This window comes from Phymastichus coffea, unplaced genomic scaffold (genome assembly GCF_024137745.1).
Source record: "Phymastichus coffea isolate CEN01 unplaced genomic scaffold, Cenicafe_Pcof_1.1 PCOF00109, whole genome shotgun sequence".
Lineage (NCBI taxonomy): Eukaryota > Metazoa > Arthropoda > Insecta > Hymenoptera > Eulophidae > Phymastichus > Phymastichus coffea.
This window is the reverse complement of record NW_026706920.1, coordinates 160102-183151: the sequence shown is the minus strand read 5'-3', so window position 1 is coordinate 183151 and position 23050 is coordinate 160102. Positions and strand designations below refer to the sequence as shown.

Genomic DNA, 23050 nt, shown 5'->3' with positions numbered 1-23050 from the left:
CAATGGTGTTGAAAACGTGAAAAAAAGGGAAACTCGAACGCATGAAACCAGTCGTAAAAAAGAGACCAAGGATTTGCGAGACACGTGCACCGCAAGGCAAGCAGGAAACGAGACAGACCGATCGGGAAACTGGGGCCCACTGCGCCGTCAACGAAATCGCGTTGTAACTCGCGTGATGTCATAAAGGCGCGTCTCTTGTTTTCCCACCGCAGGTTTTTCACTTACATCCGTTTATTTTAGACGATTTTTTTTTGTTTTGGTGCACGTTCTGGGCGTAGACAAGGCAGCCGTTCTCAAGGGTTAGAGAACAATTGCAGAAATGGTCTACAATGCGAGCTTAGTTTAAACTTTGTATATTTTTAGCTGTAAAGCGTGTACATTAGGATCGCAAAAATATTTAGAAATGAGATATAAACGTGTAAAAATTGTCGAGCGACTTGCTTATACCCTATTTGGAATAAATCGATTTTGTATCTTTTGCGGCTCCAAGCTTGGCCCATAGACGTGCACAAACGCATTGTGTCGTTGCCGTGGCCGTCACGCCATTTTCAGCTTTAAGAGAGTTAACTTTTGAATGCTGAGCTTGCGAGGAAGGTGATTTCCTCCCTGGTATTACAGATTACCGATGGACGTTGCGGATAGTCATGTTGGCGATACCGTAGACTGGTAGGCTGACAAGTAAGGAAGCAAGAAAGAGAGAGAGAGAGAGAAGGACAAAGCAAAAATGCGTGCAGCGCACTAAGGGCCCAGTAAGATTGTGGGCCTTTGGAAAATTTAGCGACAGTGACCGAAAACGGATAGAACCACCAAAAAGCTCAAGCAAGATCGACAGAAAATTTGGCGTTCTGTTTTAGTCACGAAAACAGCAAGCTTTGATTTATCGATTAGTGGCGAACAACCAACATCGTATTGCGTCGTGATATTGAGTTAAGTGCGCGTCACTATTTTTTTGTAAAGTTCGACCATTCTTTTGCACACTGTATGATAGTATGACTTGATGTAAATCACATTTTCGAACAAGAAGTTTAAACTGATTTGTGATACGAAAATAATTTTATTCAACTTCGCCCTTTACGAATAGAATTTTGGTAATCAATTGTAAACAAATGATAATTCGATAGTAGATCCGTAAGACGATATTGAACAGAGAAAATTAACCAAATACTCCCAGCGAGCAAGATAATAGTTTCCCCTATACATTTACGTAGTTGTATTTACGTTCAGTCGTGTAATGCTTCTGTTTTGTCGTTTGTTTATTTGTTTGTTTTTTTCATGTTTGCTTTTTTTGTAGCACAGTAAAGAGCCCGTAGCAGCACCCGTACAGAATGAGTTGACGCGCTTGGAAAATCAATCGCGCTCGATCTCCGCCTACAGCGAAAAATATCGAGGCCATGTCACGACGTAACAAAAACAAAAAAAACAGAGCCGAAAAGATATCGGGTCAACTGCTACACGCGCCTGATACATGATTGAAAGAACAAAAGCTGCCTCGCTTGCGCACACTCTTTACCATTTTTTATCCTCTCATTTTTCCGATAATCTTCTTTTCTGATGTACCTTTTTTGTATGCTCGACGTCTGTATCTGTGTGCGCATGTAAACAGACTTACGAATTCCTCTATCGCAGCGAGGGAGGACACGTTATCCCTCGGCTCAAGCACTTCACTCTGGCGGTCGGAAATGCATTCGAATGCCGAAGGCGATTGGCCACGCCACCGTGCGCTCGCCTATGCATATATGTTCATGTATTTTATGCTGTAGTACACAGGTAGTCTGGTATCTTCCCGACTATTAATCTAATCAAAACCATCGCGTTTGCATTAAATAAAACCCAGCCAACGCTACGCACATATGAGTTTATACTGCTGTGGTTTTAAGTTTAGCATTTTCCAACTTTTTTAGGATGATATTGGAATACGCCAAGTAACGAATTTCTGAATCTATCGCAGTATATTATACGACAACACTAATAGGATACGAATATAATTTTGTAAGGACAGTTTCGTGCATTTATTTTTTTAATGAAATTAACTTGCTTTTTACCATCAACAATTCAATTGTGAACGCTAATAAAATACAAATGAAACAGATATATTTCAAATTTGTTGTGAAATTTAATTATAGGAGTAATTTTGAGGCAATTTATTTGAAAAAAAATTTCATTTAGATAGTAGAAGTGAAAAAAGCGAAAGTGTTTATGGGAAATAATCTGGCGGGACTGCGCCACAAAGAAGATAGAAAGAAAAAGCTCAGCTAGCAAGAAAGACGAGTGAGGTGTGGATCACTAGTGGTTAATCAGCAGATTCGTGCTGGACGTTCGGTATAAGAGAAGGCGAGGGCCGAGAACTGTTTGAAGAATAGTGGCCTGGCTTTGGGAGGGAGTGGTTGCGAGCGAGAGAGATCAAGCTGCTTGGATCGGTTGAATAAGGGAGGAAGGGTAGAAAGCCGCTTCGGTGATATACTCGGCTCGGACATGCAATTAGTGTGGCGTGACTGGGTGAAAAGAGAGAAAGAGAGCGAGGTCCGATATTGTCTCTCTCACTTTCCGACCGACGCTTGAATATCGCTCGGCCGATAATTTCGCCCCGCCAATCTTTTTCTCCTATCGTGCTTTATTGCCGTATGGCTGGCTGCTGCTGTTTTCAAACTACTAGAAGCTCCCGCGCGCCCCTGCATTTAATTATTGAAATTTTCTGGTGAATTATTAATATCCGAAATCGAAGATCGAACTATCTGAGGACTTTTCTTGCATCCGGTATACAGCATGTGATTATATATTTTTGGCGGATATTGGATTTTATTAGAAGTTTAAATAAGTAAAGCGATCGAATAATGATTATTCTCTCAATATTATAAGCCAACTTTTGACGAATAAAGAATTATTGAGCATTTTTTGATTTGGATATCTATATTGTCCAATATAATTTCGAAATCAAATATTTCCAGTAAGTATAAAAGATAACGAAAAGAGACTTTGACATAATTTAGATCATAAGTTAACAAATATTTTTATTTCCAAGTTTATCAAATATATAGCGACTTCGAGATTACTAGAATATTAAAGTAAACTTCACCTTATTTGGAAAAGAATAGATTTTCAAATTGGTAATCGATTGGTTATTATCACTAGCACTTTACGTTGCTTTCAAGATTCGATAACAGCTATCTGACTTCGTGAATTCATTATTAGCAACTTGTAGTCGTGCATCAATGTAACTTAAAAATAGATGTCTGGTAGGGTGCGTATGAACGCCAGTATAAATTATAAAAATACGTCACCTTATAAGTGCATGGGTAGTAGGTCGTAAATTGTGGCAACGTGGTGCGCGAGCCCCGGCAAAGTCTACAGTGCTGTGGCGGTTCTTGCGTAAGCGCGCCAACCTTGTACGTATGCGAGCGCATAGGATGAAATACGGTGGGACCATTAAAAGCTAACGATTAATTAAGCGTGATATAAATATTTGACCAGCGAATTACAATGATATTAATCTCTGTTTTCTGCTCCCTCACCCTCGTCGTTTGCCAACGCACTCGACTGGTAATACGTATTCTCTCTCTCTCTCTCTCTCCTTCCTTCTCCTTCTCTCTTTCTCATTAAGTTTTTTCTTACCACGTTGGCAATTGCTAAGCTAATAGAACTTCGTCTGCCTTTGTGGCTGCGAGGCAAATTTTTCCCAATGAATTTCATACTTGCGCGTATGCTGATTAATAGCTGCACATGCAACGCCTGGATTATTTATTTTGAGCTTTACAACGTTGATTCGTTAGTTTATTACGTTAGTTAAAATAATTCGTTGAAATTTTGTTTGCCATAAAAAAAAAAATTCTGGTTACTTTGTTGCTAGTCGTGAAAAATACAAAAGCAGGAGATAAATGGAGTTTTCACATACGTAGCACTGCAGTTTTTTCTGATGTTTGCTATTTAGTGATTATCATTGTGACGGTAAATGTTCTCCTAAATATAGTTAGCAAAAAGTGAGGTTCAGAGCGAAATATTTTGAAGTATCAATAGAATAGCTGATGGTCATTAAAGATAGGTCGTTACAAAGAGATAATACAATAACCACCCTTCTCGTAATTACTGAATTTTATTAGAATAGCACATGAAAAATTAGTTAACGATAAGATTAGACTTTAGAATAGTATTGTATATTAAAAATAATGATTTGTCACTTGATTTTATTGGAATGGATATATCTCAGTTTTCGAGCGCTTTAGACAGATTTCGGGTAATTAATGAATCGTATTTATTTTTGGTCAGTAACACTTTTTTCAAAATTTCGAGTAGATGATATTTTTATACATGAAAAGATTCATTCATGAAACCTCAAAATTAGCAACTCGTCGGAGCGCTAAAAAAACTTTTCATTAAGTCCATTTTATTTACGGCATTACACATAAAAATAAACGCAAAAGGAAAAAAAGTATCGCAATGCGCATAACTAGTCTCTTATAAAGCTCGAGCGCAGAATTTCCTTGCAAGAGAGAGAGAGAGAGAGAGAGAGAGAGAGAGAGAGAGAGAGAGAGAGAGAGCGAGTAAGAAGGAGGAAAAGTAGAGAAAAAACGAAGAGTCACGAAAGTAATTGGCAACGATTCTCTCTCTCTTCGTCTCTTGCCCAACTATCCGCCACTTGTGAGCCAATGCCCGTGTTTGACTTTTAAAACGCGAGGAGTAAGTTCCCGCAAGTTTTCTCGCTGAAGAGAAGAGCGAGAAGGAGAAAAAAGTATAGAAGTTACCCAACGAAACTTCCAACAGCCAACTTGTTTCATGCATACAGATATATACTTGTGGTGGCATTTAAATTTTGCTCAGCCGCTCTTTGTGGTCTGTCTTGCTCTCTCTTTCTCTTTCTATCGCTACAAACTATGAGTTTGAAGGATGAAAGTGAGAAAAAGAGAGCTATCGGTCCCGAATCACTTAGGCTCATGAATAAGTATGATGATGCAGGTGCTCAAGCTACACATTCGTTCGCGGCTCGCCAGTCATTACTTCTAATAACGGTAGCCGCGCTTGCCAGCTATAAATCTTCTGCATGCCAAGGCATCTTGATACACGCACACGTCGATAGGATGAAAATAAAAGAGGAAAAGAAAGGGGATAGAAAGAGAAGTTCGTGGCATCGATTCTTATCCCTCCTATTTTCCCCTTTTTTGTGGTGCCTATAATCTGCATACTTTTCGGCCGAGTTGTTCCACACTTTTTCTCTACCTCACGAAGAAAGATAAAAAAGAAATGCCGACCCCTGTTCTTTCCATTTAGCGGTTGTTCATCAGTGCCTCACTTCCAAGCTTTAACGTGCGACTACTCAACAACTCCTGTTCGTGCTCTCTTCACACAAGTTTTGTTCGTGAAGCCCCCCTTGTTTTAAATGCATCACCTCTCCGATAAACACGAAGCCGACTGGGTTATCATTTGGAAAAATGTTTGCTCTTAGAAATGTTTCAGGCAAAATAGCAACTGCGGAATCGGACAAGATCTTTTTAAGCTTTTTAAATTACGCCGATGCTCTTCTAGAATACAATGTGCAAAAGAAAAATAGTTAGCGATATTTTGGATGACCCATCATGAATAAGGCGAATAAATTATAATTTTTTTTTTCCTGTGGAAATTTAAAAGTCAAAAATATGTATAAAGAAAAGTATCCACTTGAACCCATTTACCTTTTTTCCTCCTCCTCTTTTTCTACCTTCACACTTCACTGCAGCAGTAGCGCGCTTGCTGCCTTGCCCTCTCAGTTTCGTTACACTTCAGCCGAACCTCGGCTTTTCCTCTCGACGTTCTCAACTGCAAGTCTGGTAATTGCTAAGGCAGCCAATTTGCACTTATAGCGGGCGACCGCCCGAGGCGAACACAACAAGAAGAACAAGAAGTCTTGTGCGCGCGTTCGCCTGCGTTCCAGTCGAGAAGCCGGAGAAACATTCGTGTACACACAAAGCCACAACAAATTCGGCAATAGCTACAGCAATTATCGAACGTACCCTCCTCGAAGATTCGAGGAAGCTTTCGGCCAGCCAGTCAGTTGAACAATCCAGCTTACTGTCCTTTATAAAGTGTGCGTGTGTGTGTGTGTCGTGTAGATTGAGCTAGTATTAATAGTAGCTAGAAAGATATAGTTTATTGCATACAAAAACATCGATTTATATTGTTTTAATTTTTAGACGTTGCCGTTGCTTAAATTATTTTATTGTTTTAATAGTTTAGTTATTTTATGCTCGAATAATATTGTAAGACCGTTTTCTAGTAAACTATTTTTAATCACAATCAGCTTATTATTTTTATTTTTGTTACATAACTTTAATTTTTTTTCATATTTTCTGAATTACATTAGTTAACTTATCAAACACATATTACTTCTAATAGCAACTTATAAATATTCCACAGTTTTTACAATCATATAATTTTCCATCATATCTCTTTTCATAGGTGAATGTTAGTTGTAACGTAATAATAACATTACAACTGAAGTTAATTAGTCGATGAACCAACACCAACATCGAAATTTTTAATCAAAGCAGTAATATATTAATTATGAACGCATCGTACATAAATTCATAAATCCAGTCTATACAATCTCCGAACCCTTAGGGCATAAAATCCATAGAACTAATTAATTCCAAGACTCAAAGATTTAGTCGCAAAAGATTGTCTCATCAAAAACAAAAGTTTCTGAATCTTAAGTATCTAGTTAACATAGCAGCTATATTACTTGTAAAAGTTACTTATCTACATCCTCTCAAATCACCAACGATAAGCCATTTTTCAAAAAGAACTTTTCATTTAATAGATCAGTTATAAGGCATACTCTTCAAATGGTAGACTCGTGAAACCGATAATACGAAAAAGCTATGTCGCAAAATTTCATAACATTATCTATAAATTTTTTTTTTTGTGTGTTCCAGGTAAGAGTCATTAAGTAAAATTCAGCGTCCGTCACTTAACTCAAGTAAGTACATTGAGAAATCCCTGGAAAAAAATAACCAGTAACTAGAGCACCAATATTGATCTGCCCGTAAAATTTAACGCGAACCCGTTTTAAACCAAGCTCCCTATATTCAACCTCTGAAAAAGGTCACATGATATAGTGATATTTCGCAGATAAAATGTCCCAAAACTCGGACATTTTAAATAATCATCATCGTCGTTGGCGGTAATCCCCCACTCGACAAAGTAATAATGATGCCTGTATGGAAACGCAGCAGTAGCAGCGTGGAGAACTTCCATAAATCTCGGTTCCCAAAAAGAAGGCCTACACTTTTGAGCGAAGTAGAGTGTAGGTTAGCCCTCATGACGTCGGGAAAAGAAGTAGAAGGAGAAGCAGCAACAGCAGCGAGGGCTAGAAAGATAAGAGAGCGTGGTGGTGGTGGTGGTGGTGGTGGTGGTGGTGGTGGTGGATGAGCCTGCGCGAGGGAGGCGTGCTATCTCGTGTCAGTAGGATGTTGGGGCAGCCACCACGGCAGGTGGGCTTAACAAGCGATCCTATCTGTTCAGATGAATGCCTCCCTCCCTCTTCGCGGATACGATTGTATCGCAACGCCGCCCGCCACCGCCGCCGTAGCTACCATGAAGGAGACGTTATATCCGTGAAAGCGCAATTATACCAACGGCCTAAACGAGTCTCAATTTAGAGCTCGCGCAAGCGCGATTGCGCGCAACTTGTACAAGAGCCGCCGACACTTATTTTCCTCGCAAGCTTGCACAATGTGCTAAAGCGCCGCGCCGCTCTATGCCTCGCCTTATTTTTTTACTTTACGCGGACGCGACCGACTATAAACTTGGGCCTTTTGAATTTGAGTAATTACTCGAAAGTAGACGCTAAGCACTTTTTGCTTGCGTGCGGTTCAAAACCTTCACTTCGTTACTTCGTTTAGACGACGACTGATTTGATTTTAAAAAGCTTGCCTGGTACACGCAGAGCGCAACGTTTACCTTTAAATCTGATTTTGCGAAAGTATAAATATCTTAAGATTGTGTACTCATTTTTTTGCATGGCCCTCATTTTAGCCTTTTTTGCCATTTCCGGAATGATCTTACTTAAGCATACTTTCCAGATTTGAATATATATTTACGTGCGGATAAATTTTGTCTTCAAATGTATCATTCAGTTATATAGGTTTCAGCTGATACTTCAGAGAAAAAGCAAAGTAATATTTTTTTTTAATTTAACAGAAATTTCAGCAATACAATAAAACGTATCCTTGGTCCAACTACTCGATTTTTTACACAAGTTTGAAAGCTTATAATAAAAAATATATTGTATCGTGATAAAATTCTACATTGATTAATTTATATTAGAGAATAGCTAAGTAACATTACATTATTCGTTTGAGAAACAAATAAAAATACAGTATATGTACTAATAAAAATGCTTCTTTAATGACTAATGTAAATATTTCTTTGATGATAAACATCATTTTCTACTAAAACTCGTGAACTTGGTTGAGCTATAACGCAAGAAACCTGCTAAAACATTATTTTAGCACTAATGCAAACATTACAGCTGCACTAATTCAAGCTTATCGGATCATCGCGTACTATGCTAGCTAGCGAAATAAAAAACCTAACAACGCCGTAGAATACTTCCATAGTACTTTCTTCGTACAAAAAACACGTTCCCATTTTCATCCTTATATCGACGGTTTGTCTACACGGCTGCCAAAGACTTTTACGACACAGTAATCGAAACCAAAAGTGACTAACGATCTCCGCGAAAATATTCTCTCTCTCTCTCTCTCTCTCTCTCTCTCTTTCTCTCCGTCTGTCTCTTTTCTTATATCACGTTTTTCGACTACTTCCCGTAAGTTTTCGCCTGCAAAACCATTAATCTTGCGCAAGTTTTGCCACACACTGGCACTGGCGGTGAGTTCACAACCACCAGTATAGAGGGAGGAGAAAGGTAATTAAAGCGGTGAATAAATAAGCCACCGCAACTACGTAAATCCTGTGTGCAACGGCGGTTCCGGCGGCAGCGGCGACGGCTGTGGCGTCTAATAAAAACTATTGATGAGCGACGCAAGTTATGTTCGATTGCTACTGTTACGGTCGTCATACCATGAAAAATCACTGGCTGCGCGAGAAGTGATTATGAAAGTTGGCTCGTTTACAACTGGTCTGTAAAGCTTTCGTGCGTGTATGGTATGCGCTCGTGCGCACCATTGGATCGATCGTATAAATTGGACTAAAAACTTGTTCACTGATGATATAGTCGTAAATTTTCAATTTTTTTTCAATAGCTGAAAAACCTTCCCGATGAGCTTTGATTCCACTCAAATTTAAACTGTACGCCGAAACTAACTAAACGAACTTCTAGAATATCAGTAATTTTAGAATCGCAACTTTGAACGAAAATTTTTGGCGTTTGTTGACAAGAGCTGCTTATATTTTAACTTTATTTTAATCAGTTCCTAGACTGAAGGAAATCCGAAATCATTAATATTACCTTTTTACCATACTAAATTTCTAGAGCGTTATGCAATAATACTTAACTATATATTACATATCCAGCTATTGGTATATGATTGACATGACATTACATACCGTTAGCAAAAATAATACCAGTAGTATTTTAGAAAACGTTAGTTGTTTATGAATTCGAATTTCATTTACGCATCAGCATAACAGATATTGCGTTTATTTTCCGAGAAAAAACGGGAAACTTTCCGAAAGAACATAAATGTATCTAAAATGATATAAAAAAGTTTATCTCAATTCCCGGGTATTTTTCGTGAAAAAACTTTTTTTTCATTGTGGTCCTTATCGTTCATCCTTTGTAAAGTTTCTAGCCCGTCAACTTTGTTTCACTACCAGTAGCAATTTAACTGACTTAAAATCGTTTTCAAAACCTTAGCCATATACATTATTTTCTTATCCTTCTGCGAGAATATAAATGTTTATGAAACCCTGGAAAGCAAATTACGTCCTTATTTACCCAATCATCCTTTAAAAAGAAACAGCTTAACCCCCCTATCAATTTTCTGTCTATCTATCTATCTCAATAGCATATAAATCATCTGTAAAATTACAAGACAAGCGCACGCAAGTAAGAGAAAACTGCAGGAGACAGAGAGAAAGGAGGAAATGTGATTGATCTGGGAGCTTGGCTCAGCCGATCGAATTCAATTACGCGGCAAGCTAGCTCTACCGCGCTAGCTAGCAGCACTGCTACTATACATTTCAAAGATGAGAGATGAGAGAGACAGACATTGAGCCAATGCGGCACAGCCAACGACGACGAAGGCTAGGCAAATTTTTCATTGGCGACCCCGTCATCTTACGGCAGAAGGGACTTAGCGTTGAGCTTGGTGTCTCTACGCTGCTTCCGGGAGACTTGCAAGCTCGGATATTTCTCTCTGCCCGGTTAGCCGCTTTTCTCGCCAGCATACAGTCGAAGTTGCTTCATCGCATCGCGTCTTCGCGACGTTAGGCTCGCATTTTTTCTTGCGCGCCTTCGCTCTAGGGCGAAAGCTTTTCCCAAGGTCGGAAAGCTTTTTCAAAAAAGATTTATTAGTGAAATGCAGAGCTATCTTCTAAAAAGCTTTACTCTCGTCAGTAACACTAAATTTTATTTTTAGAATATTTACAATTGTGCTAAACACTCGTTATTGCATCACCTGTTTTAGAAAACTAATTTAGAATTGATTAATAAGTTACGTAATGCATAACTTGATAAATCTATCAATATTTGCAATTATCAAAATATATTGACTTGACGTAGAAATTGAATAAATGATTAAGACTTAAAATTTATGTCTTGTGAAAGTCACATCAAATAATCAATAATCTAAGGCATTATTTTGCAAAAACAAACTGAAATTGTCACGTTTTGAGCCTTTGTGCAAGCTTGTTTGCCGCACAGCTTCGTCAACAAATCGCCGTTTACACAAGACAGCAGTGATGAACGCTGTCGGTTCTATTATTAAATTTATGAGATGCAAAGACCTCAGCTTTTTACTATCGCACGAACACTGCTGCCTTGTCTGAGTTAAAAAAATAGAAAAATTTTATCTTTACTATTATATATAGGTAGTTCAGCTGTTTATTACTTTTGTCTAAAAGACAATTTATCATTATTGTACAAAGAGAGGGTGTTTTATAATTGATTCTTGTTTCATTCATTTATTAAGTTTTCCTGGATCAATCAAACTATATTATACGGTACTATCAATATTAGAAGAATTTTCTAATTTGGTATTGTTATTTGTGAAGCAAACAGCTTAGAATCTAACTGATAAGGGGACACCACACTGAAAACGTATATTGGTTGATTCAACAGACATCAGTCCGTTGAAATACGGTAACAAAGGAATCGTTGGTTCTTTCAAGAGCACCCGGTATATTGATTTGACAGACTGTGCGCTGTTAAGTTGTCCCATGAACCCAATCAAAATAACTCTTAGTTCGGGGTAAAAACAATCGATAGATCTGGTCAAAGAAAAATTCCTAGTACTTATTTTAATACGAAGTCAGATGCTGAATCATTGTACTAATGTTAATTAAACGAACATAATAAACGAAATTGCCATTAAAAATTTGTTTTTTCAAGTTTTTTTATACTCTTTATGAATGATATGAACGAATGTGTATTTGAAATGTTTATTTTTAGAATCTTAGAATTTTTTATTCGCTAATTTTTTTTTTTGAGTGATGAGTTTTTTGTGGCGGAATCGGAGATGCTTACTTTAACCTAATCTACAACTTATATTAACGCATTTCATAACATATCACATCGCTCGCAACAATCATAACGCCAAGACGCCATTTTCGCTTGCCTGTAGGGTCCCAAAACTTTCTTATATAATAATCGAAACATAACCTGTGTACTTGCGAGTATTTCATTAGCCACCTATCTGAGTAGTAGGAAGCTTGCTTTTCAAACAGTTGGCGGGAAATATTTATAGACACAGATATGAAAAATTTCCACTAAGAGATATGGACAAATATGATTTTGTTTTAGACTCGAATGAATAATAGCTGCCATCAGTTTGAATAAAACAGTAAATTAAATACCAAAAACGATTGTAGTATTATTATTAGCCAAATTTTACTGGAACAAATAGATTTTAATAATTAAAATGCATGGCGAAATAATTGGGGAGATTGTCTATAATAATTTAATTTTTTTAATAAAAGACTAATATAAAATATGATTTTTATTGAACTCAAACAAAAATTACATGTCATAGCATACATAAAATTTTCCATCGCTCATTTTCTGCAAGTTATAAATTGCGTTTGAAAACAAATTATTTTCGCAAACGCAAATGAAACCATTTGTTTCTTGAACTTCGTAAGCACATAAATGAGACGAATAGTTAACAATTTTTAGATTTTGACCTACAAACATAATATCTTTAGACTCTTGTTTAATCAAAGTATAAACAATTTTACTTATTTGTACTAAATTTTCATGAATTCCCGTCACTAACACAGAATTTTCGTTATACGTTATTCCATTTACTTTAATCCAGGCAACTGGAGTGTAAGTAAGTTTTACGTCTTCAGACACTTTATCTTTGAATAAATTAAATTTACTTAAAAATTCTATGCTTACGAACAACTGCTTGCCACAATAAATTGCTTTTTGGAATCCCTGGCCAACTAAAAATTCATAATTCAATTGCAACTGATTTCTTATAGCTAAGGTTTTCGGAGAATTAGTTCTCGAAGTGGTTGCTCTAGCAATATTTTTTAATGGCCTATGTCTACCCTCAAAACGCATACACGACAATTGTCGTGGTAATCCTAACAATATAATGTATCTGATGTAGTGCAGCAAATGATGGTGTTTTGGCTTTAATAGTTTTTTTAAAGTCTTGCGATATAAGATATGATGATTTGTTATCTCTTGCTGCAATATCGAAATACTTTTTTCTGTTAGCACTGGAGCAAAGACTAAAAATACTATCTTACGTAATGACAAGTACAACTTCCAAGACTTATTTATGCTGGGGACCAAATCACCAATTAAGAATGTGAGATTAAATAATAAAAACTTCATCTCAGAAGCGCTCATTATTAAACATTTTTTTTTTGTAATGTGATCAATATTTAACGAAGGTGTTTCATTTGTTGCGTTAGGATTAGAATAGCTTTCCAACCTTGTCTGTAGTAAGCGAAAAGTAAATAACTTATCAACAAATATAAGGCGATACAATATCTCTGCTAACTCATATCTGCATAGTCCCTCAAGTAGATCGTGCATTGGGTCAAATGATACGCATTTGAATAGATCAAATCCAGGAATACTAGAAAATATATTTTCGCTTCTGACGCCATGTGATTTTTGTTGAACATCTAATAAATGTGTTTGAGTACAACGTAATATTTTTTCATTTTCTTTGACGCAAGTTTTACACTGTTCCTTACTCATATAACAAATTCGGCATGGAAATTTTGAATTAAAACTTTCATTAAATCCTAACAGTGTGTGCAGTTCTAAATTGTCCCCACTTATATTGAAAATATCGAAATAGACTTTTATATTTCTACCACTTACATTTATCGTAATGCCATTTTTTTGTAAATCTAAGATTTGTCGCACAGCAGGATGAAAAAGCTTAGAATGCTTTACTATTTTCTTAAATTCGGATTTACATATTTGTAGTAGAAATATATTTTGCAAATGACTAGCAAATTCCGGTGGTATTCCTAATATAGTAAAATAAAGGCTATGTAATTTGTTGCGTCCCTTATGGGAACCTATAGGATTATTTATCTCGAAATCATCGCCAAACACAGTAAACGGTAGTACAATTTTTCCTGGAAATTTATTTTTAATGTATTTCCATCTTTCACTGTGAAAAATAGAGCATATACACTTACATTTTTCTTTTTCATTAATATAATTTACTATTGATGAGTAAACGTTTGGAAGTTCGAGAAAATGTTTCAAAACTTTTTTTATAGGTACACTAGCGACCGATACTTTGACTGAAACATATTTTTTTCTTCTGTGAATTCGTTTTGTTTTTAATATATTTGCCACGGGAACAACTTCTGATTCTACATAAAAAAGATATTTGAAAGATTTTATTGCTTTATGATAAGTTGAATAATTAAAAAATATATTTTTCATTAAGTTAAGAATGTTATTGAGGCTATCACAACGTAAAATTTTATTATTAAACGAAAGCATTTTTTCAACAAAATTAGTGTTATAGAAGTTTTGAAACATTGTCATGAGAAATATAATCATGTTTATGGGCAAAGAAATTTTGGCATACAAACTTGACATTAACATATCAACTGCGCCAGCTACTTTTATTTCATAGTCTTGTTTAGTTTCTTCACGAAAATTCGTTTCTTTGCATTCACTTACTTTCTCTACAGGCTTATTATTAGATTCTAACGTCATTTCTATATCTTTGGGTTCACTTACTTTCTCAACAGGTTTATTATTAGATTCTAACACTATTTCTATATCAAGTTTTTCGTTATTTTCAAAGAATTTCGGCTCTTCAAAATTTAAGTTTACAGTCTCATCATTTTCAATCTCTTTTGTAATATTTTCTAAATCAGATGTCGTTTTAGAAAAATGTGACCCCATGTGACTTATAAAAACAGATCTATTACTGAAAGTTCTCATACAGTCTCGTTTATTACATATAAATTTTAAAGCACCTTTATGAAAAACTTTTAAATGTTGCGCAAACAACTTAATCGTACTAAAACTAGATCTACATAAAGAACAATCAAGTACCTCCATGTTCAAAAAGTATTTTTTTTTCTAATATACGACTACAGAACACAATTTTCTCTACTAACTATGAACAAAATGTTGAAGCAATATGAAGTCTTGATAAAACTTTAAATCAACATAATCTTCGACTCGTTGAGTCTTACAAAAATGATGAATTATTCAAAGAAAATAAGATAATAAAACTAGCTATATTTTAGCTATCAGTGAAAGCGTTTAAGCTTGATCTGAATCTTTGTTTAAGTTGAATGGTGGTAAAGAAAATTGTATATCGTTAAGCATCTCTTCTACGCTTAATATTAAGGGATCCCAGCGTGTACGGAATTTGTAAACGCCGTTCTGCAGCAACAACCAAAGATGTTCACTCTGCGGTGGATACTTAGCACTGAACACGTGGAATGATTTGAAACAGTAATCAATAGCTGCTTGTAACGATGGCATCTCATACTCGTTATCATCAATTACTAGATATGATGACTCAACTCTACAATCTTCTTCTCCAACAACTATTATATACGGCTGTAGTGTAATTCGTTTGCTTTTTGCAAACAATTTCTTCTCTTCTTGCCTCTTTTCGATATCTCCATAAATCTGCAACAGGTTTTAAAAATACAGTAAACTGAATTCCGTATAAAGTCATTTTTTTAAATTATAGTTGTAGATAATGCTGGTCAAAAACCTTAACATGAGTAATAATTCCCTCAAAACTTTCGAGACATGATGGTTTCCATTGTTTTCTTCGACCTTGTGAGATTCTTGCAGTTGACGGAAGCATGAAAGATAGTAACAGCATCTGTACATAAACTTTGGAATCTATAAAAAAATTATATCTGTTAATACAAAAAATTATTTAAATAAAAAACGTAAGAGTTGAACGAACCTGCGTTAATGTTTTGTGCTTCTAATAATTCCTTAAGAACAATGCATAATGGATCATTAGGTGTAGATCTTACAGCATAAATTTTTGAAAAAAAATCACTTAAGTTGTCTATCGCTTTTTCAATTGTACACATTAAGCTTAAATCAAAATCCATGTCTATAAGCTCATAGCCTTTAGAACATTTCAAAATGGGCCAAGCCTCAAATATGTTATGAACGAGCTTATTATTTTCACTGTTGTCACCGTTTGGATGTCTGCACTTGTAAGTTGTTTTCCAATGTTTTTTCGCAGTTTCCCAAGGTTCTTCTAGTGTACGAAGCCATTCTAGACTCGCTTGTTCTTCCTCAGTTGGTGTATGTTCATCACTATCATCATGAAATGGATTGTTCTCATTATCTTCTGGCCTATAGATATCAATAGGCAAACGTTTCAAATTCTGATATTTATTCAATAATTTGCCACAAGCTTTTTGGCTTTTTTTATTGAGTGTTTTTTTTTTATCCACTGATGGTGAATAATAAATACAAGCCGTTTCACTGGGAAACACTTCCACAACTTTTCTTCTTAAAATCAAAAAATCTTGTTCCTCTAAATCTCTATATGTGAAGTAAAACGTAAAGCACTTGATCGTTTAAAGTTTACAATATATATTAGAAATCCTTCAATAGATTTTCATATTACCTGTCGCATTCTCGAAGTACAGCACACATCACCAAGTGCACAACTTTTTTCCTTTTATTGAGAGTCAACTTGCGTTTATTATCATAACAATTTAGAATATGCCTTCCTTCAAATGTATCATTCAATGCTTTTTGAACGTTAAAATTCTCTGCCACGAAAATTCTATTCACTATTGGTTGTGCATTATTTATTTGATGCAAAGGAACTCGTTCATGATTTTGTCGCTGCTCATCTTCCAATAATGATGTACCAGTTTTTTGGCTTGTTTGTTTTGATGTTAAAACTGCAGTCTGTAAAGTAATTTCATACTAGTAAGATTATGTGAATTTACACTCAACAATCAAATTATAAATAAAAAACCCTTTATATGCAGCTTTCTTGTTATTTGTAATGATTCGTTTTTTTAATGTATATTGCTTTGATTTTTTCTACAGTATTAAAATTCAATAATATAAATACATACTTACATCTTTAACAAAATACTGTTGGTGTTTTATCCAAAATTCATCCACTCGATGAGAAGGGAGAATTCTCTCCACGTCAGAGAAAGACCATTTGCTTAACGTATCACTTGATACTTTTTTTTCTACAAGCACTCACGGAAAATGAACATTCCGTCAATCATGAATTATTTAACATTCACTCATACCTTTCAGTAAGTCAAACAAATCCTCGCTACTCAATTCGACTAATAAGTTTGCAAGATCCATAATAAACAGCTTCTTGACACAATCGCTCTTTTCAAACAAATAATAAAGTAATAACGTTACTCAATAAATCGCGATACACTGAAAATCTGGTCTAGGTTAAGTTGGACTTTCGAGGTTTAAGCTAGTACGTACGAGCAGTGCCACGTGTCGCTATAATAGAAGCCGGCCGGCGGCCGGTCGCGCGTTATCTGACAAAAGATAGTGACGGGGGGGGGGGGGGGGGGGGAGAGAAAGGGGAATAATGCAAACTCAAAGAAAAAATGCAGTAGGTATTTACACTCTTACCCCATGTTATGCAAACTATAGATCAAGAATATAATATAATAACAAGCTACATTTTATTTTATTATTGAAACTAAAGTCATTTTGATTGGTTTGTTAATGTAATGGGCATACTATCAATTGAAAAGTTAACTCAGTCCCTTGAACGTAGCCATTGTTATTCTGACGTATGAGACGTCAAGTCAACAGCATAGACATTCAAGCAATAGATCGGCCTGTTGAGTCATTTTAACAGACGGCGTTTTATCGAATCAACAGCCGAGTCTGTCAAACCAACAACGAGTCTGTCGAATCAACAGCTTACGAGTTGAGTGAAGCATATAGTAGTTGATGTAAAGACGGTGCTATTGAATGAACAGATGATTGGGTTGATTCGACCATATATTTTTCTCAGTGCACACACCCTGGGTTATTAATGTGGCTTAACTTGGTCAGTGACCTTCTTATTTATATAAATGAAATTCCCTTGAAGGATTTTGTCTCATGACCTTCGTTCGAGAGTGATTGAGCTTAATATTTGACAGTTGAAAAATAATCTATCTTCAAATCAAAATAAGCCTTTAACAAATTTTGTCACAATAAAGATTTTAGTAATAATATAGCACTTTTGGAGTATTGTAAAATTTATTATCTTTAATGAAAAAAAATTAAATCGAGACAATTTATGAATGGATTAGAATTTTCGGACAAATTTGTTTAAACACAAGGATACGATTTTATTTTTCTATTGGGAATTTTCACTTAGAAAATTATGATAAACTTAAAATTTCACAAATTATTTTGATTTAAAGAGGGACTCTATTTATCAATAAATTTGAGAATGAAAGGATAATCAAGTTTGAGTAACTCCTATGGTTCGGATAATGGAATCTGCTCTTGTGAATTAAATCATATTACTTTGAAAGGTATATTTGATCAGTTTGTGAGACTGCTAGTTAGGAAACTTTGTATTCAATAGCCGATGTTTGGTAAGTGATTTTTATTAGTATTAGAAGTTGATAATTTATTGATTCTTTGAACTCTCAATAAAGTTACAGTTGAAATTATAATTTATAAGAAAAAGTGAGAAGTTTTTAATCGTATAATTATTATTCTTTAAATTAAAAAATTGTTATAACTACCCTGACGAAGATCCTTGAAAGTAGAATTCACTTCTATGTATTCGAAATTTGTATCCCTAATTATTTATTTGCATAACACTGTAAAAATTTGTTAAAAAGTTGTGTAGTATTAGACAATTATTTATTGTTGAATTTTTTCAATCGAAACAAGATTTGCAATCAAATAAATATATCGCAACTACGATATTGGGATATCGATGAGAATCACGTATCTCGTTGTTTATCATCAACTCGATTAAACTCTCAAACAATAGCCTTTCTAGTTACAGCTCGCCTCATTATAAAACAACCTTTTTAATCTCAAACAACAGCGCAGTGCACAACTTGTACGACCAACCATCCCAACTCGAGCAAGACAATGAGCATGAGAATGACGTGACACGAGTAACTCGAGCGTGCATAACTTAGAGCACAAGGCCAGCGCAAGTACATTGTCACATTATATGTACTAGTATTGTTTGGCATGCTAATCTCTTTCACTTCTTTTAATAATGTACAGGTAGATCAAAAAATTAATTATGTTATTGTTATATTATTCATTAATAAACAAATATGCAGTTGCATTGATACTTAAAACTCATGATTTAAAGAAAATTATAATCAATCAAGTTTCAATCATTTGATCATTGAAATTTTCAAAACATTTCCAACGCGTAACTCAAAGCTTTGATTTTTCTCTGACGGTCCATTCAATTACAAATATTGAACGATAGCATGCGATCAGCCTTATCAATTTTGCGTTTTGCTAAAGCCGGAAGAGAAATTTAATTCACTTGAAGTGGACAAAGAAATGCGAGCACTAATGAAATGGTTTTTTATTAATTCTAACATCGCCGGTAGAATATGAACGTCTGTGCATGAAAAACGTGATATTCAAAATAAGAGATGAAAGCTTTCGCTTCCGCTTTTATATAGGCGCTTGCATGCTCATAATTTCTTTGTTGATGAAACATATGAATCCTTTTTTTCTTCACAAATTTTTTATAATTAACTATACGCAACGCACTACTGAATCGATCATCTCTTTCCTAGCTACCTAAATGACTTATAATATTTACTTCTTTTTTGAAAGGGCACTCCGATGAAAATTTATCGTTACATCATCTTGAGAGTTTGAAAACATCAACTCGCGTATATAACTTCACAACAGAAAAAGCAGCTATTAATAAATCAGATTATTGGTATAACGTACGGCTGCTTGCACAAAAGAAGAAAAGCTGTACAAAGTATAAAAGCCAACTGCGGTAAATCAGAAAGTCAGTGGATCACGTCAATCCCAAAAGCCCCGGAGAATCGTTAAGCGTTGAATGGCTGATCTGTTTGACGTTGTTTTCAAAACTCGCGTTCACGGGCTTTCCGCTTTCGCCATTGGTTGGAACCGGATGGTATAATTGGTGAGCATAAATTTGTAATTAAATTTCTGCGTATCTGTCTGGATACACTTCGAATAGCGATAAAATCTCTCGGCAACGAATTTTGCGCGAGCGTATAATAGTAGACGACGAGGAAGGGATAGTAGCGCGACGGCGATATCTAGCAAAGCCAACCTCATCCTACATATATGTATACATATACATATATATAGGATTATATGTATATACCCTTAAATGCATTTTCGCGCAAACGCAAACAGTGCTGCGAGCTCATCCAACTCTCTTATGTGTATCTATACGTGTGTACACGCAGGCACACATAGATACATTGCACCGCGCTGCGCTGTTAAAAAAATAAACAAAACTATGTCTAACGATAAATAATGTGTATAGCTATTTGAGCTTCCGATTGAAAAAGTGTGCATGAAAAAGATGGACAGAGAGAGAGAATGATCATTTATGTGAACCGAACGAATAGGGAAAATCGTTAGAAGCAATTCGATTGGTGCTTTGTTGGCCGCTCATAAAATTCTACTAACTGCACTCGCAAGCGTTAATTCAATTATACTGGCTATATTTTTGTTGTATGCTTTTTATACCATGCAGCTCTTGCACGTTTGAGCGTAACAGAATTCGCTCGTTCTAAATTTTAATCACAGAGTCACAAGTTTCATATAACGCGAAATTGCTTTTCCAATATGGAGAGGAAGGAGAGAAAGGTTAAAAAAGAGAGGTAGAGATCAATGCGTCGGTATAGCTACGCTTGGGCAAACGAAAATCTGTTAAATATTCGATCTATTCGGGACCCCGATTTTCAACGGCCAAAGCTACTTTTCGTAGATATGCTACGATGATTTTTTTCTCACATGCAAACTGTTTTCATTTTGATATTTTTGTCATGATTTATCACACATTTACCGAAATAAATATTTCACCTGTAATCACGAATGCGGCATAAATGAATGTTTTTTGTGCGTAAAAATATCTACGGGTTGGTACGCGGAAATAAATTGGATTGCGCGCACATGCACATATATAGGAGGGCATACGCGACACAGTCAATAATTAACAAAAGTCGGCTTGTCGCGTAGCGTGAAATTTGGATGTTAATACCATTCCAAAAAAAGAACGGAGCAAGAATGAAAACAACATGAGCGTATTACACAAAACGTTACAAGTTGATAGAGCACGTATATCGTGCTTCTGTCTTCGAAATCAGCCGCAGCAGCATCACTGGCTGCACACGAGTTGTGTGAATAAAGCGACGTTGCGAAATTTGATAGCCTCTTTGCCAGACGCGTGTTCGTCACTGTTATCCGATAATTGGATTCCGTTCTACTCGCCTTTGTTTATCGCGGCAGCGAGCACGCCGTGCGCCGAATTCGAATTAATGTACTCAGTTTCGCAAGCTCAAGAACAAAGCCCAACTGATCCGATCTTTTGAATGAATATTTGTCTCCTCTCTCTCGCCTCTCTTGCTCGCTTATATTCTAGTTGACAATTTTAAACTCTTGAAAGTTAATTACCATTCTTATTTCCGCACAGATTAAGTGAAATTTGACTTTACTTGCTAACTTTAGTTATTGGTTTGTTTTTTAAACATTTTCCTCTTTATTCTTACTGAATGCAACTTGAATTCGTCTCAAAAACAACAGAAAAAAATACTTGATTATCCATTTATCGATTTCAATGTAACCAAAATAAACTCTCAGTTGAGTGCTACTCCGATGTGAATTATTTCATTCAATAATAATTTTCAATTATTCAATAATTGATTGATTACTTATCAATTTCGAATACTGCTCAATTTGTCATTAATCTAATGACTCAACTTATTCTAATCATCGTTCACACGATATGTATAACAGTCTGTCATGTCTCCTTCAATTACTTATTACGTGTTATTAATCCCCTCGTCCGTCGTGCTTTTGACGTTTATTGTTCGCTCTCAATACTGACCAACGTAACTAAATCGATCAGGAAGCATATTGAAGGTATTCTAGTAATATTATATAACGAATGAATAATTCACTTGTGTAGAAGTGAGTCAAAATTGATGATCTATTAATGTTAATTTTTTAGACGCAAATTAATCAACGCAAAGTCGATCATTATTCGATTAGACTTCCATTAGTTAGATTTTTTCTCGTAAGGGAGAGGTTGCTAAACCGTACGCACGCCTATATAGCAAACCATATACTACTACGAGTGTGTTATTCTCCAGGGAGCGCTCAGTTGTCATCAGTGGCTAGTTGCCTCCTATCTAGTCGTTATTATCAATTTATACATTCTCAGATCCTATCTTAATGCAATTACCATGCGCATTGGCCACACTAGTTAATTCAACACTTGACAATCGCTATTTGATAACGAGTACCGGCTGAAATTGCACGAAGCTTATTAGCATACAATGTTCAAGATATTTTGATAAGTTTTGTTCTCGATATGAAAACCAAAAGCGGTACCTAAAAAGAAGAAATTAGAATTTAAAATTATAACAGATGAAAGGAAGGCTAAACTAACAATAGGTGATAAAAATAACTAAAAATAATAGAAATGAAAAGCTTACCATCAGAGGCTTGCTAATTCATAAATTAATTTTAAGCTCAAAGCTTTTGGCTGAGTTACTAATATTGCTGTACTTGGCATAATGCACCCAGCCCAATACTACTACGATTATTATACAAATTATATAAACTCCATGTATTTGATCATTCATATTGAAAATTTGTGTTCCGACCACGTGAGCTTCAATTTCGACCTTGTACATATTTAATGCAAATCAAGGTTATACTTACGATTTGCTCTTCATCACTATACTGATAATACAATATCTTTCACATATAATAAAATTCATTTTAAAGTCCCTATATGATCGTTAAATTTTGTATTTACAAAAAAAGTTAAATGTAAATAAATTACCAATAAATATCAAATTCAAAAAATTAAACTAACCAAATTCAAGATCATAACTGTAAAACGTGTTTATGAATAAAAGGAATCGTCAGTTTCTAAAATATCTTTAGATGATACATAATATCGATTATTCGAGATTCTCCTAGGTGATCTCTATTTCTGCAATCATGTGACCAGGTATAATCTTCATTATAAAATAACACTTGTTTTTAGAGTAGTGACAAAGTTAGATGTAATAGATTACGTATTTTTTTAAATGAATACCAAACTTGTTGATTACTAATTAATAATTTCTCATATAAACACTATTCAAGAAAAGTTAACATACGTAGGTAGACTGAAGGTGTTTAGAGACTGTTTTCGAATTATTGTCAGAAATTATAGTTTTAGGTATA

At 35.2% G+C, this 23050-nt stretch overlaps 2 protein-coding genes across 2 annotated transcripts in view; one reads left to right on the top strand and one right to left on the bottom strand.

Moving 5' to 3' along the window:
- LOC131670369 (B-cell receptor CD22-like) overlaps window positions 1–23050 on the top strand; it is a gene marked incomplete at its 3' end in the record, with an annotated part of 212117 nt that overhangs the window by 29910 nt on the left and 159157 nt on the right. The window lies entirely within an intron of this gene.
- On the bottom strand, window positions 14435–15568 carry LOC131670347 (uncharacterized). The gene is made up of 2 exons (XM_058945873.1): window positions 15372–15568; window positions 14435–15283 (listed from the first exon to the last, which is right to left on the bottom strand). The coding sequence occupies exons 1-2, from the start codon at window positions 15483–15485 to the stop codon at window positions 14909–14911; spliced, it is 489 nt and encodes a 162-aa protein (XP_058801856.1). The 5' UTR covers window positions 15486–15568; the 3' UTR covers window positions 14435–14908.